Here is a 15189-nt window from a genome sequence, read left to right as displayed (position 1 = left end):
CAGCAAGACACTATAGGTGACACAACCATGACTTATGTGAGAGAACAAATGACCTACATGGCGGTTTAGGTTTGAAGACTGGTTGTCCCTACCAGTCTGTCCTTCCTTTTTATTTTTTGTAAAGCACAGACACACCAAACTAAAACCAATAAATCACCCATTAAACTGAAAATAATTCAAGTTTATGTTGCATTGACATCATACCTGCTTGTGATCTGCTCAAAGATAACAGCATGTTTTATTACATCTCCATCACTATCTGATCATTTTCCGATGAAAGATTTTTCAAACAACCTACAGTAGCTGTTAATAAAAGATATGTATTTTTAAAAGAAATATGTTTTAATGGTTATCATGGTAGGGGTGAAGAGTCACTGCCACTGAAGTACAGCTGCTGGCTGCAGTCAGTGTGTTTACACGCACTTAAGTGACCATAAACTGTCTGATAAGCATTTCCATATGCAGGGTAGGGGATTAGCAAAACATTATCTCTCCAGGAAGAGGACACTGATTTCTCTGACTAAAGGCTCCAGAGAAGGTACAGTAAGTAGCAAAGGGATAATCTTAATGTAAGGACATATCATTACTCACCCCAACCAGTCAAGGCAGATGGCCGCCCACCCTGAGCCTGGTTCTGCTGGAGGTTTCTTCCGTTAAAGGGAGTTTTTCCTCTCCACTGTTGCCTATGGCTTGCTCAAGGGGGAATTGTTGGGTTGCCTCTACATACTTGTGTAGTGTGGACTTTATTATGTAAAGTGCCTTGAAATTACTTTGTTGTAAATTGGCACTATATAAATAAAGTTAAATTAAATTGAATTGAATTACAAGGAGCAATTGAACTCCACCTAATTGTTTTCTCCAGGGAAAAAATGCTGTGCAATCCTCTACAGTCAAAACTTGTGAGCCATGTTTCCAAAAGAGGTCAGAGGTGGAGGTGAAATCAGATTACTGGTCTATGTTAAAGGTGTATGTTCAAATACAATTGAAGGTCAAAAGTTTTGGTCAAGAGTGTTCATGACAAATGTTCAAACAGTTTCTTTCAAATAACAGTCAAATTTAATGATGTTATGGGTTTTTGGGCCTTCAAACTACTATCAACACTCTGGCTAGTGAGGAAGCAACTTATGTCCTCAAAGCGATGCTATTTATTCATGGGAAACAGGTTGTTGGTCAGTCAAAAATGACCTGCTTTCAACACTGTGTGCAAATGTTTCCACCCTGAACTGGACTACGCTGAAAAAAAAGGAGGGCCATCGTTCAAAGGTCTCGTTCCATTCAAAAATACACTTCAAAGTTCACCTGAGACTCAAATGAAACTTAAGTGGTTGCACTGAGCTATATCAATTCTGGTCTATCAAAGTTACTGCATTATTGACAGAAATTTCACTATTTTTTGTTCTCCTAAGCTTTGGCAAAGGGATATAGTCTAGTGACTTTTTACTCAACACTGTATTACTGTGTAATACACACTGTCCACTTTGATTGACATTAGTTAAACATGTTTTGTTCAGGAGCTCTTAGGGGGAGACATCTGTGGAACATATACACTCAACGTTTGTGTCTTTCAGAACAACATGGAGAAGAACAAACACTATTCATGTTATCTGGAAAGCTTAAAAACCTGTAACTTTGATACATTCTATATTAGTTTGCTCTTGTGTATTGTGTCTCAAGTGAACTTTAAATTGCAATTTTTTTATTGTATTTTTTTTTTATTTAGGCCTGTATTTTATCTCAAGGGGATAAATAATAGATGATAATGATAAATGATTAACTTCAGAGCTTGAATTAGAATCTTTGTGTTCCAATTTATAACAAATCTAAAATAAAAAAACAATTAGAGTCAATAAAAAGACAGGCACTATATTTTGGGCCAAATCATTTATCCTTTTCCTACTAAGTTGCATGTGAAATCTAAAGAATATATATAAGGTAACTGACTATATTCTACTGGTATTAGGACATTATGTTAGTGCTGGGGTGGAAACTGGGAAAAATACATCCAGTTTACCACCCACAAACAAGAGGCCACAGTCTGATTCACTCTTCACTAAATAAAGGCCAGGCTGAGCAGTGGCAAGGAGACTCCTGTCCTCTATATGGCACATCTGCAGACCCATAAGCGCAAAACCACATGTCCATCAGCCCAATCCGAAATGAAAACCACCTGTGTGGGCGCATCATTCCCACACATGTTGATCTGAGGTTTCTATCAGTCAGCAGGCCCACCATAATCCTCCTCTGGCTGGTGAGGAAGCAACTTAAGTTTAAGTCAGGAATGTTGAAGAATTTAATTTCAGTTTTTTTTGCCAGAAAAAAAAGGTGTGTACAGACACATATGTCCACTTTTCAGTCTACAACACTTATGTAAAAATAAATCAACTTAACACTGTGAATAAATATTACAATACAGAATACTGAATATATTCTATAAATAAGATGTAGTGTACCTGACAAAGTGATGGAGAACCAATAGAACATTAAGAACTTGTATCCTTGCAAATAAAACAATTAGCTATTTAAACATTTGTGGATGTCTATAGTGAAGGCCTGATTTAACCTGAGGTCAGCTTGTCTGACTTCTCCATATATACCTACAGTAACATTTGTTAAATAATCTGGTCTAAAGATACTTTACAAGAAAAACACAATAACTTACAATGTAAATAATTAGTTAAAAAAACAAACAAACACAAAAAACCTTTGTTTTCCCACTAGGGGAGGGTTACCTGAAGAAGGCAGGAACAGAAAATGGGAAATGATTTTTCTTTGACCCTGGTGAAAACTCTTGACAACACTGACTAAAATGTTCTCAAATAAACTAACCTTTATTCAAGTTCTTGCCATTATCAGATAACCCTTCCATGAGGGAAGAAAGTCATTTTCACATCATCCATCAACATGGTAACATATTTTCAGACTGTCAAACTGTCACTGAGGTCAAGCACAAAAGGCATTCTTCCACGTCGTTGTCCTCACTCAAATAAGTTGTGTTAACCATGTTTTCCATATTTATAAATATTTATGATATGCACAGCAGACCAGTGTCCAGTATCCAGTGACATGTTTAATTAATAAAAAATTGTCCCATTTAGCATTCACACAAACGTGTTTGTTCGTCTTGCTTTAAATAGTCTTTAAATAGTTTAGAGTTTTCACTATTTGACGTCAGTGCCCACGTCTGTATTCCATGCGTCCTGTCAGGTGTTGTCGTTTCATGTTCTTGCAAGGAATGCATGCGCGGGTTTCAAAGTGCTGTGGCAAAAAAAGTAATCCCTTCACAACAGTGATGGCCTCATCTCCTCAGTTTATCACATCTGTGGAGGACACAATGACAATGTGGTTGAGAGACAAGCAGCAAATATGAGGGGACAGCACAGAGATCAGAGGACAGATATGGGTTAGTTCCCACATCCTAGTAGTATTTTCTCTAGGTTGATCTTTGATCTCATGTCACAATTTTCACAGAGACTGTAGTAGTTTAGGTTTCAGTGGATGCAGTGGAGTGGACAGGCCCTGCACCACAGCCTTGTTAACTGGAGAAATTTTTCCAAGCATCCCAGTACTGGCTTCTGTGCTGCACACAGAGTAAAATGTCACTTATTTCTATCATATCATGGAAACTAAACAGAAGTAAATGTGGAAGTTACATTCAGTCCTATGTCAACATGGGCGATCATAAAAACAGCGGCTACTTTTGTGTTTTTTTGTTTTTAAAGGAATTAACCTTCCTTTCATTTACGAGATTCAAAACATTTAAATCAAAGTCAGATTTTCTTCTTTTTTTTCTTATTTATCTTCTATTACTTTTCAGTTTGAAGTTATTTCAGAAATAATGTTTTCATGGAAGAGTACCAACAATTTCATGTGCATTTGATCCCAGGCATGTGAAAACTTGTATCTTTAAGTGGGTTGTTTTTGTGGTATCAAAATCCTAATAGAAAAACATTCTGTTCCTTCAAGTGCAGTGTTTCCCACGCACAGACTATACTTGGGCGGCCCGGGCTGCCCGAGTATATCTGGCCCTCTGTCATCTGTGATCAATTATTCCTGCTCAATTTACTGTGCCTGTAGACTACCTATTTGCTGCTTAAGAAATGTCAAACAGCAGTTCAGACCAGCTATTGATAATGTTAATTTCATGATTACATGTTGGTGGAGAAACAGCCTTCAACCCAACACCACTGTCTGTGCCAAAGACTGTATATATGAAGTAAGAGGTATCACTGTTACACCTCTTAACAATACGAGCAGATTAAGCGTCTCTGTATTCCCAAAACTGCTTAAAAAGTTCAAAGAGTTCTCTACTAAAACCACCAGTTGATTAATGCAACATGATCAGAATATCTCAGTTAAAATTACCGTATAATTTACATAAATCTTCTGTATTTTGTCAGTTCACCAGACATTTTTAACTGTAAATAATGATTGTTTTAAAAAGATTTAGCTACAAACACCATTTCCAGAAAAGTTGCAGTGTTGTGTAAAATGTATCTAAAACTGAATTCTGAAGGACTTGCAAATGATTTGAAACCTATGGGCTCAGAAACACTCTGGATAAATAAGATTTACACATGCGAAGGCTTTGTCTGAGCCCCAGGGAAGAGGATCAAAGTTTTAAATGGTTTTTGAAAGTCATTGATGCCCGGAGGGGGCTGCATGGTTTAAAAGGCAGAAAAACTATGAAGGGGCATCACTGCTGAACGATATGTGAAGGTGTTGGAACAACATATGTTGTCATTTAAATAACGTGTTTTTAAGGAAAGGCCGTGTTAATTTCAGCATAACAATGTTTAACTACCTTTTCCACATTTAACAACAGCATGGCTCAGTAATAAAAGAGTCCGTGCTGAACTGGACTGCATTTCAGACCTGGCACCCATGGAAAACATTTAGCCTATTATGATTATTATTAATCATCCAATGCTTATAGTGTTGTTAAATATAGTTCTAAACATGCCAACTGTCCTAGAATTTTTGAGACTTTTGAGTTGCAGGCATCAAATTTAAAAAAATAATAATATTTTTTTTTGCTTTTCCTATAGAAATGGGGTTTATAAAATAGAATATGTGGGTCTGCAAGTCCCCCACTTTTATAATGAATCTTGCCAATGTAAAGTTGAGCTGAAGAGAAGTGTTGTGCATTATTATTAATTAGCATTCAAGCTGAATAAATACAAAATTTCAGATGTAATGACAAGAAATCAACTCTTAAAGCAAATATGACTGTTGTATATGAAAAAAGACAATGCAAGCACAAGGAAGCACAGAGCTGCCACATTCCCATCAGCAGGTACCAACATAAAAGCAGGGGCAAACATGCACTAGTCAGCAGGAAGTGCATCTATCCTGGAGGCAGAAAAATGGATGGAGACATGGGTAAACAGGTAGAAAATTTATTGTGATATGTATGATAAACAAACCTGCAAGTTCTTTCGTTTAAGTCAAGTTGCCTGGACTTGCAGTCTAATTGTGTGAATTTGCAGGAGCATTTACAGGTGAGAGGGTCCTGCACAAACAAGCGCTTTCTTCTTTCTGAGCAAGGTGCACATTGGCTGCAAGGGAAGCAAAAAGGGAGAGACAAAGAGAGTTCTAAGCTATAGAGTGAAATCTGCAGAAAGGCCAGACACAGAAAGCCATGCACCATTTTCTCCCTTCATGACCCCCCTGCACACACACACACACACACACACACACACACACACACACACACACACACACACACACACACACACACACACACACACACACACACACACACACACACACACACACACACACACACACACACACACACACACACACACACACACACACACACACACACACACACACACACACACACACACACACACACACACACACGTCTATCCTCTGCTTTAAGTACATAAATGAAAAAAAGCAAAGATAGGGATACTAGTTGTGATAAGCTAATAAGCGAATTAATAGTAAATGCTGCACTACTACTGTTTAATGTTTTTTAAGTAATGTGTGTTGTGCACATTTTAAGCTATACAAGTGGAAGTAACATGTGTGTGGCGTACACCAATCAGCCGTTACATTTTTTGCTACAATTGTGTTGATGCTTTATGCAAAATGCTATACTGACAGTAGCTGATATAAGAAATAACTTGGGAAAGATATTTTTAAATGAAGATGCACGTTCATACAAACAGGGTTGCTACCAATCTATGCAGCCAGCAGCCAGCACCTGCAGCTCACCACAATTGATACCGGATACTGGATACAGTATTTTATTCTTCAGCCAAGCACAGTAATTGGCCATGGTTTTAGTAATACTTACATTTTAAAACTTTAATAATAAGAATCTGTCATTTCTCCATGGTTTGTAGTTGTTTTATCTCTTGTAATGGATCACTACTTTGTGACCAAGAGTTCAAAGAAACATTGCAAAAAATTTAAGTGTGAAAAGATTCAGGGCCTCCAGGGATATATCAGTGTGTACAGGCCAAGGGCAAAATCTACTGGTGAATGTGCATGACCTTCCAGCACAAGGCAACAACGTGTGACAAACGGTCATGCTACCCTAATGAATCAGGAATAGTTTGGAAAACCACTGTCACTTTATGCCAGCCACCACTGCTACCAGAAATTAAACGTGGAATTCTAGTACACAAGGAAAAAGTTGTACATAAGATCTGTGCAGAAACACTGTTGGGTACTCTGGCCCCAAGTTCATGTGAAATGGACCAAAAGACAGAGGAAATGGCTTTTGTGGTCAGACTGGCCAACATTTCAGCTTGTTTTGGCATCAATGCCCACATCATGGGTGACTTACATATACATGGAGGTACTATAAACATGGGGGTGTATATTAGGATTTTAGTCTGTTTTGAGTCACTAAATATTTCACCAGGACAATGCCAGACCCCATCCTGCATGTACTACAACAGTGTGGCTGCCTGCAGTCTATATTTGTGTGTTATTGAAAATGTATGGCACATCATGAAAAGGACAATTAGACAACAGCGGACACAGACTGTTAAGTGGCTGTCTTGCAACGGTTAGAATAATCAGTGCCCCAAACAACTGTGGAAAAAAGTAGAAATAAAAGGATAGATGATATAACAGTGGTAACATGACTCTGTCCCAACTTTTCTTAAGTGTGTTTCAACTATCAAACTCCAAATTTTCCTAGATTTAGAAACACAATAAAGTTGTTCAGTAAAAACCTTTTGTTTGTAAATGAACATGTAAAAGTTTTAAATTGAGGTAGATGCTGTTGTTCCAGCATCTATTAACAGTGCTCAGCCTACAAGACAGAAGGTCACACCAGAGATACAACAAGGACACAACTGGATGCTAAAAAGCAACAAGGGAGTATGCTTTGTCTAATTGTTAGGCATGTCTGGGCCTTCACAAAGGTCCGTGGCTTATAAGACAGTAATAAGTAAAAAAAAAAACTAAAGTAAGAAAGCATTCAAAGATTTTTTCTCAAATGTTGCTTTGCACAAGTATGAATCCAGCCTAATATGGTCAATATGGTATCCTTCAAGCCAAGGTATCCAAATACTAAGATGGATGTTAAATAGTCAGAATTACCCTGCATTTATATTATGTCTTACGGTACAGAGGAGTTTGGTGGAAGAATTTTCTTCCTGTTTAGACATACGTCCCATCCAGTGTGTGAACGCGTCTTTCAACTGTAGCAGGGTCGTGTCTATGCATAAATTAATTGTAACTCTCTCCTGCGTGATTTTATGTCACATATATTGTTCCTGAGAAAATGACAGGCAGTGTTCATTGTTTCAATGGTTTTTGAATCCACCAACCGTAATCCACTCCTGGCATTCTAACACATTAGTCACCCCTAGTTGTCTGATGTTGGTGTGGTGTATCACAGCCCTTAGATGCACACAAACCACATGCATGAATACGTCAAGCACACGTGGCCCTACGTCAACTGTCACAAGTTCTTTGCCAATGATGACACCTAAGCTCATCTTCTATTTATACCACTACAAAATACAAATAGGTTAAGTGCAGAACACCTGTTGCTATGATTAGTCTAGGGAAGTAGCCATGGGCTGAGGGTCAGGTTTGTGCAACCAGAGTCAGAGTGCAGACAACTGCACCCATAAAGCAGAAACCTACTGAAAAAGTGATTGCTGGATACTGAAAATGAAGTAAAACTTGTCCATAGCACTGAGCATTAAAACCTATCAAACACTGAGGCAGCCGTCAGTAGTGCCAGCATTTCCCACTCACACAATATAACTGGGTGGGCTGCGCAAGTATATTTACAGCCCTCCAAGTATATTTGGCCACCTGTTTATTTAATCTAAGTGAATCACATCTACAATCATTGAACTTGAGGGCTCCCCTCGCTCTACCACAGCTATAGATTACATATTTGCTGCTTAAAATGTCAAGCAGCAGGTCAGGTCACCTGTTGCTGACGTTAATTCTATTATTAAAATAGATGAAACATGTTGGTGTGTGCGCACTCTTTCTCCACACTGGTAGAGAAACAGGCTTCAACACAACACTGTTGTCTGTGCCAAAGATTGTATATATATGGTTAGAGGTATCACTCTGCAACAACTCTGAACAAGTATAAACTAATTCTGTGGAAAAAAGCTAATGAAGTCACTGAAAGCTGTGATTATTGTAAAAGATGAAAGGTAGATAAGTGTGATTGAAGCTATAAACCAGAAGCTCCTGCTCCACCAGAATCATTTAACACAAATTACAAACCAACAAACAAAAACAGAACACGTACTTACTATTTCTGTACTTGAACACCAGGCTTTAATCTGAAATTGTTTAAAAAAAAAAGATTTAGATTTTTTTGCTATTTTTTTCTTCATTGTTGTCTGTGTGAAGATGTCAGGTTGGCAGTCTCTTACCTGCATTCACACCTTTGATGCTCTGTAAAACTTAAGGAAATGGTATGTTGACTTATCTTTGGTCGTAACCGCATTACCTTAAAGGGAAAAGGAAGACATAACAAACAAGGTTCAGGATAAAATATCATCCATGTTACAGCTGGTAGTCTAAGAGTGAACTAGATGTCTTAATTTTTATAGTTAAAGTTTCGTATACTGGTCCTCTGGGCTCACCTGCATCGTGACATTACGGGTTTCTGTTGGAACGCACTCCATTGCTTCATCACCACAGCAGCCTCCACAGCGGTTGATGACAACACATGAAGGGATGTAGGTATGTTCTGTGTCCTCTGGGTACTCCTGGATGATGTCCACAAGAACCTCTCTCGGTTGACATATACTCTTGTTGTAGACGTTGGTAAAAGGGACGACTACATACAGACAAGAGATTGATTATCTTTTCTTCATTTTCAACATCAATGGTGTTATCATTTTTAGCACAAGTGAGAAAGGTCATTTGACTATATTTATGTAATAATGGATGCCTGTAAAGCACAGAATCCTGTCTGCAAAAGTGTAATAGACACAAAAGTACTAAACTGAAAACTGTATAACTACTGTATATCAGATCTAAGCCTGTAATACCAAACTGAAACTTGTTGAGGGACATTCCTGCCCTCCCTGTAGTTTCCATCCCTGTGCAGCCCAGAATAATTCCTCCAACTGTCCACCAGACTGGGTTCCCAGTGACTCTTGGTTAACTCTTGACCTCTATCTTGTCAGAGCAGCCGTGACCTCAGGCACTGTGGCGCCAGGCTTCACCTCTGACATGTGACTCCAGAAAGCCCACCCATGTGCAGGCTCTCACTTCTGCTATAGACCGACTGAGTGCCAACTACTTCTATGATCGTAAAATTCAACAAATGGTAAACAGAATAGTTTTTGAGAATTTAAAAATACAGATTTCAACCATTTCATCCCCTCAAAATTGCATTAGCTGAGGCATAATATGAATAAAATCCTCTTTGGTGAGACATCAGATATGAAAAGAAGAATGATAAAGCCATAATGAGTGGATGTGGTTAAAAGAAATCCTGAGCATAACAAAGGCTGGTCTGACTGAAATGTGACACGTGATTTAAAAAAAATAAAAACTCAATATATCACTCCAGCTTTATGAAGAATGACTGCAGATTAGACTCAAGGTTAACTTGGCCAATGGAAATGTGCACCTGTTTCAGGTCACAAAGCAGCTGGAGAGACTGGCTGGGTGGATCTGGCTCAAGAGACTATCAGCAGCGTCATGTGAACACACTCAACTGGTTTTACCTTCTAACGACAGCTGAACTCAGATTTGTGCTTTCTTACATCATCCTGTATTGTATCTAACTGGTGATACTCAAGAAATTTAATAACATGACCAAAAACCAGCTTTGGGTGTCTCTTACTAAGAAGTGTGTGTGTCAGACCTGATATGCTCTATTTTCTTGATCTGTCTCCAAAAAACTATTGAAGCACCAGTGATCCATTACTGAGTGATATGTTCCCTTATTGCAGTAAACACACACATTATTTTTTTGTACTCAGTCCCACTGCCACAAATATTCACTTTGTAAATTTGGATTCATCTGCTGCATTAAGCTTGAAAGTGAGAGCCACAGACAGAGAGGGAGTCCATGTCTCCCATTAACTCTAGTTCTGAAATCTGCACCAATCTTACATCTGTCAAAGCCTAAAACAAACAAAGTCTGGGGACAGAGCAGAGAGAAATGTTCCATAAGGGTTAGCTAGGTGACTCTATGAGCAGACAGCTTGTTAACAAAGAAGAACAAGTCTTGAAATGAGCAGTTACCTTCATTTTTACTCTTCTCCCCTCCTTTGCTAATGCTGGCAGTCTGTAAGAGATGCACAACAGAACAGGTGTGAAAGATTTGTCTTCCTGCAGCACTGTGTATGTAAAACAATGATCAAACCATGACCTATGGGGTGATGTGTACCTTCTTAAAGATAACAATTAGCAGATGCCTTTATCCAAAGGGGACTTACAGGTAAAGAGCACACACCTGGGGGCAACTTCATGTTCAGTGTCTTGCCCAAGGACACTTTTGCACGTGGCCAGGAGAAAGTGGGAGTCAAACTACTGACCTTGTGGTTTGTGAATGGCTGCTTTATCAGCTGATCCACAGATGTACCACATAAAAATATGAATATATGTCTGAATAAAGGTGTGGCCATTTTTACAACACAATTTGTCACATTTAGAAGGTTAAATTGAAGGTTGTTTCATATGTATGTATGATTAAATTTTGCTCTGAAAGACTTCAAAATAGGTTTTTAAAATAATTGGCACAAAATCAATATCACCAACGTCAAATAATTATTTTAAACAATCTTACGTATGCATCCCTATGTAGGACAATCAAGTCATAGTAATAAACGCAGTCAGGAGGACAAGGCTTTTTTTTTTACTTTCAAAATAAAGCTACTGCTTCCTGATGTTTAACGTAACATGTTAGAAAAAAGGAGAAAAGGCGGGATTCTACACACTCACTTGAAACCTGAAAGCTCCGTCTGCTTTTACTGATTAAAAGCCATGTTGTAATAACGTAATGTGAAATTAAAAGCAATAAAAGCAACGTATCGGAGCACTGGAGCAGCTAGTAAGTCACACAGCCAAGATTTAGTGCTAGAGACCCAGAATGCACGTAACACAGGACACGTGTTAAACGCACAGGTGCCGTAATATTTCCGCACATTGAACTCCAAGACTTTTTTTTTATTAACCGAAATGTCTAATAGTTTCATCTGATTTATCGAATGATTTTCTTCATTGTGGTTTCGTCTTAGTTTGAAAAAGACAACAGGAACCGGTCTGTGTTTAGATTTATAAAGTGAACGTGACGCCATCAGTATCCCGGGGAAACCTCATTCCACCTTATGTGGCTGCTGCAACCGGTAGCGATTATTGCGTGAGAAAGCGGATCGGTCTATGGAGAGGCAAGGTGGACTTTCTGCAGGGCGGCGGGGCAAGAAACCGGTTTGCAGCTCCTCCAAGGTCCGGGTCACCGTGAGAAAAAAAACAGAAGGGCAGAAGGCTGGACTTTAAACTAGGCTGTCATGGAGGCGCGTCACGCAGAAGTCCATTCAGAAAGCTCTCAGTTTAACGCACACCCTCTGGAAACATTGAGCCGATGTATCTAATGACAGAGTAAGCAGGCTTTATGAGGACATAGAGGGTTAAGTACCATACGTAAACTAGCAAACACCACTAAATTAAATGTAATCAGAAACAAAACTTTTCTGAAGGCCGTCGCGCAACAAGATTTTCGCTTTTTCCTCTTTATTTAAGTAACCACGCAGAACAAGACAAATAACCTCTTGATATGCAAATAATAGTGTCACTTGGCATTTAGCCACTTTATAAACTAAATGCCACTTCTGGCTGAGGTTAAAGCCTTTAAATAAACGCCATGTAGGAAGCTGACAGTTTGTCTAGGCGGGTGAGAAAGCCAATTGTGGACACATGATTAACAAGAGAATTAAAAGCATGAAGTCAGACACTCACCTTTACAGTGGTTATGTGAAGAACCGCTGCCACAAGGATTTTTATCAAACTGACAATAAAGTTCATGGTTGGGATTCCGTGCAGGTTTTGAAATCTCTACTGTCGTTTTAGAGTCGATCAAATATTAAGCAAATAAGACACACACGGTCAAAAAATTGAAAAAAAAATTATCTTTAAAAAAAAAAACCCACGCTGCAAATCCTGGTTATAGCATACCCAAATCCATGTCTTCCACTTGTGTGGCACGCTTACACAAACCGTTCCCGTGTCCCCCCGCAGTTCAATCTAACAAGCTCCGCTCCTCTTCAGACAAAGACACCGCGGTGGCTTCTCAGAATCCACGCTAGGACCGGGACCGTGCGATTCGCTGACAATGACAGTGAGAACCTTCACAGTGGAGGCTGTGGAAGGATCCGCTCGCCAACTTTACGCACTGATAGACAATGATTGTTGAAGGTGTGCGGAGAAGGAGGCAGGCACCGTTTGCCGGTATTAAAGTGGTCGTTTCGCTTTTGTTCTGCGAACCTCTGTTCTTGTGCTTCTTCTTTCCAGTCCGCTCTCGGTTGTCCCTCGGCTTGTCGTTTAGCTCGAACGAGAGCCAAGAGCAGTTTGTTCAAAGATCCAATTCCTTAGCCGCGTGTCTAGTCTCCGCTCTTTCTGGAGTTACTGCGTTGAAAAGCTTCACTGGCGATTTCATGCAGGAGGCGGGGAGCTGGGAGGATCTTCAATGGGAGTGGGGGTTGGAAATGGGGTGGTGGTGTTAGGGGGGCGGGGATTTTTAAATGAATGAACCCTGTTCCTTCTCTATTGCAGGGTGAGTGTGTTAAAGAACTTTTTCTCGTTTTTTTTTTACACATTTTTTTCTTAAAGCACAAAGATGAATCACAGAGTACAGGTGTTTGCAGTCTTAGGCTCTGTGACTTGGCACACGTAGCACTCATTTCGTCATCCAGCCTTGGCAGGGGAATTACTGTTGGTTTTATTAGTGAAAACAGCATTGGACCCGATTTCAAAGAAGCTAATCGGGGCAGAATGGAGACATGTTGGCTGACTGTAAATGTGTGTTTCTGCAACTATTAATGATGTAAACCTAATAAAAATGTAAATAGATTGATGGCACTCAACAATATAAAGTACATTATTTATACCAATATATTCTGCCTCTAAAAACTAGTTTCCTTTTTCCTTAGTTGTCCCACATTTCTATTCAATAACTCTTATTTTATGATTAAGATAACTTTAGAGTTGAAACATTAATTTCTATAAATATTAAATCAAAGTATCAATAAAACATGCTGTCCTCCATCTGTCTTTCCACATGCACAGGGGGTAATCTGCTCTGGGACAAGTAAGACTGTGCATCAACAGAGAGGTGCATCTGCTTATTTTGTAAAAAAAGAGTAAAACTAATATATTTTCCAATGTAATAAATAATACACAATGAGCTATTACAAATGTTGCTTCATCAGAAGTTACTTTTTAATTAATTTATCAAAATGGATAGAAACTTTTGCACTTATATAATTTTAATTATTTCACTATAACTATTTCTATATACACAGCTTTGCCAATTATCTTTGCCATCTGACAACGATGGAACATTTGTACCAGCTACAAGTGCATTATTACTGTTTGCATGTGCTTCAATGCCATTTCAGTGTACTCATTGTTTAATGCACATTTTTTTAGCTTTAGTTGACTAACTCCAATTCATTTGTTTAGCTTCTTGCGCTTTACTATAACATTTAACCAAAATCTATAGTTTAACTGAGGTAAAGAAAGCTGCTTTATTAAAGACCCCAGTCAAGCCAGCCATTGTTTGGGTTTTTGTTGTGCATCTCTTCGGGTATTTGGAGCAGCCAAAATGGATGTGCGACTGTCTAAAGGTGTTTTGTACAAAGAAAAAAAAATGTAACAATGAAAGGTTTTCCGAAATTGTTGGACAGTTATGTTTTGGGGGGGTTGGCTGAAATTTTCCTATATCACTATTCAGCTTGATTCTGACAATGAACATAACTCAGAATTCATTTTACTGTAAGATATTTGTCAAAATAAAGGACAATTCACCACAAACTGATAAAATATTTTCTCATGTAGACTATAATATAAGCGTTGTGTGACAAGGTTACCTGAAACTTTGAATGGTTCCTTTTCAAAGTAATGCTGACTGTAACCAATCTTGGGCAAGTTCTCACTCTAGTTCAAATTCACAGTTCCAAAAAAGAACTACTTCGAGCTCAGTAATCTGACTTCACACACTAAAAAACATATTAACTTACTAAGATCCTTGTGTCAGTGAGGCTTTTTAAACTCAATTTTAGAAGATCTGGTTTCTAATTGAAATTGGTAACAACATTTTATTCTGCTGGATTAACCCCAAGTTTGTCACCAAATCTGCTGCAGACACAAACTCACCACTGGCCACTTTATTAGGGATATTGCAATAGCAGCTTGTTTGTTTGATTGATTGATTGATCTAACTCTTAAAAAAATGCAACTGACCTATGTTTTTTTTATGGTCCCAGAACACATCCCTTACACATCAAGTGAACCGTGGTAGAGAAGTGGGATACGAGAGGGCTGCCAGTTTGACACACACATTGAGTGACTGAAGCATTTGCTGCTCACAATCACCCCGTATATTAACAGCCCTCTTGTCATGTTCATATACTTCAGTTGCTAAATTATGTTTTCAGTTCACTATCGACTGAAAAGTAAGTCTGTTCAATGAACAGCACTATTTTAAAGTGTTCATGCGCAACAGTGACTGTAACT

At 38.6% G+C, this 15189-nt stretch overlaps 1 protein-coding gene across 5 annotated transcripts; it reads right to left on the bottom strand.

Moving 5' to 3' along the window:
- Positions 1-2272: 2272 nt before the first annotated feature.
- Positions 2273-13111, bottom strand: vegfaa (vascular endothelial growth factor Aa). 5 transcript variants are annotated; one of them, XM_067511155.1, is made up of 7 exons: positions 12415-13111; positions 10702-10744; positions 9084-9280; positions 8871-8947; positions 8748-8777; positions 5424-5555; positions 2273-3317 (listed from the first exon to the last, which is right to left on the bottom strand). In XM_067511155.1, exons 1-7 carry the CDS (start codon positions 12478-12480, stop codon positions 3296-3298), a joined length of 567 nt encoding a protein of 188 aa, XP_067367256.1. In that variant the 5' UTR covers positions 12481-13111; the 3' UTR covers positions 2273-3295. The 5 variants fall into 5 exon arrangements, with proteins under 5 accessions (XP_067367256.1, XP_067367258.1, XP_067367257.1 ...); XM_067511157.1 differs by lacking the exon at positions 5424-5555 and having other exon boundaries at positions 8744-8777; XM_067511156.1 differs by lacking the exon at positions 5424-5555 and having other exon boundaries at positions 12415-13110.
- Between the last annotated feature and the right edge of the window lie 2078 nt (positions 13112-15189).

This window comes from Channa argus, chromosome 7 (genome assembly GCF_033026475.1).
Source record: "Channa argus isolate prfri chromosome 7, Channa argus male v1.0, whole genome shotgun sequence".
Taxonomy (NCBI): Eukaryota; Metazoa; Chordata; class Actinopteri; order Anabantiformes; family Channidae; genus Channa; species Channa argus.
This window is presented reverse-complemented; position numbering and strand designations above follow the sequence as displayed.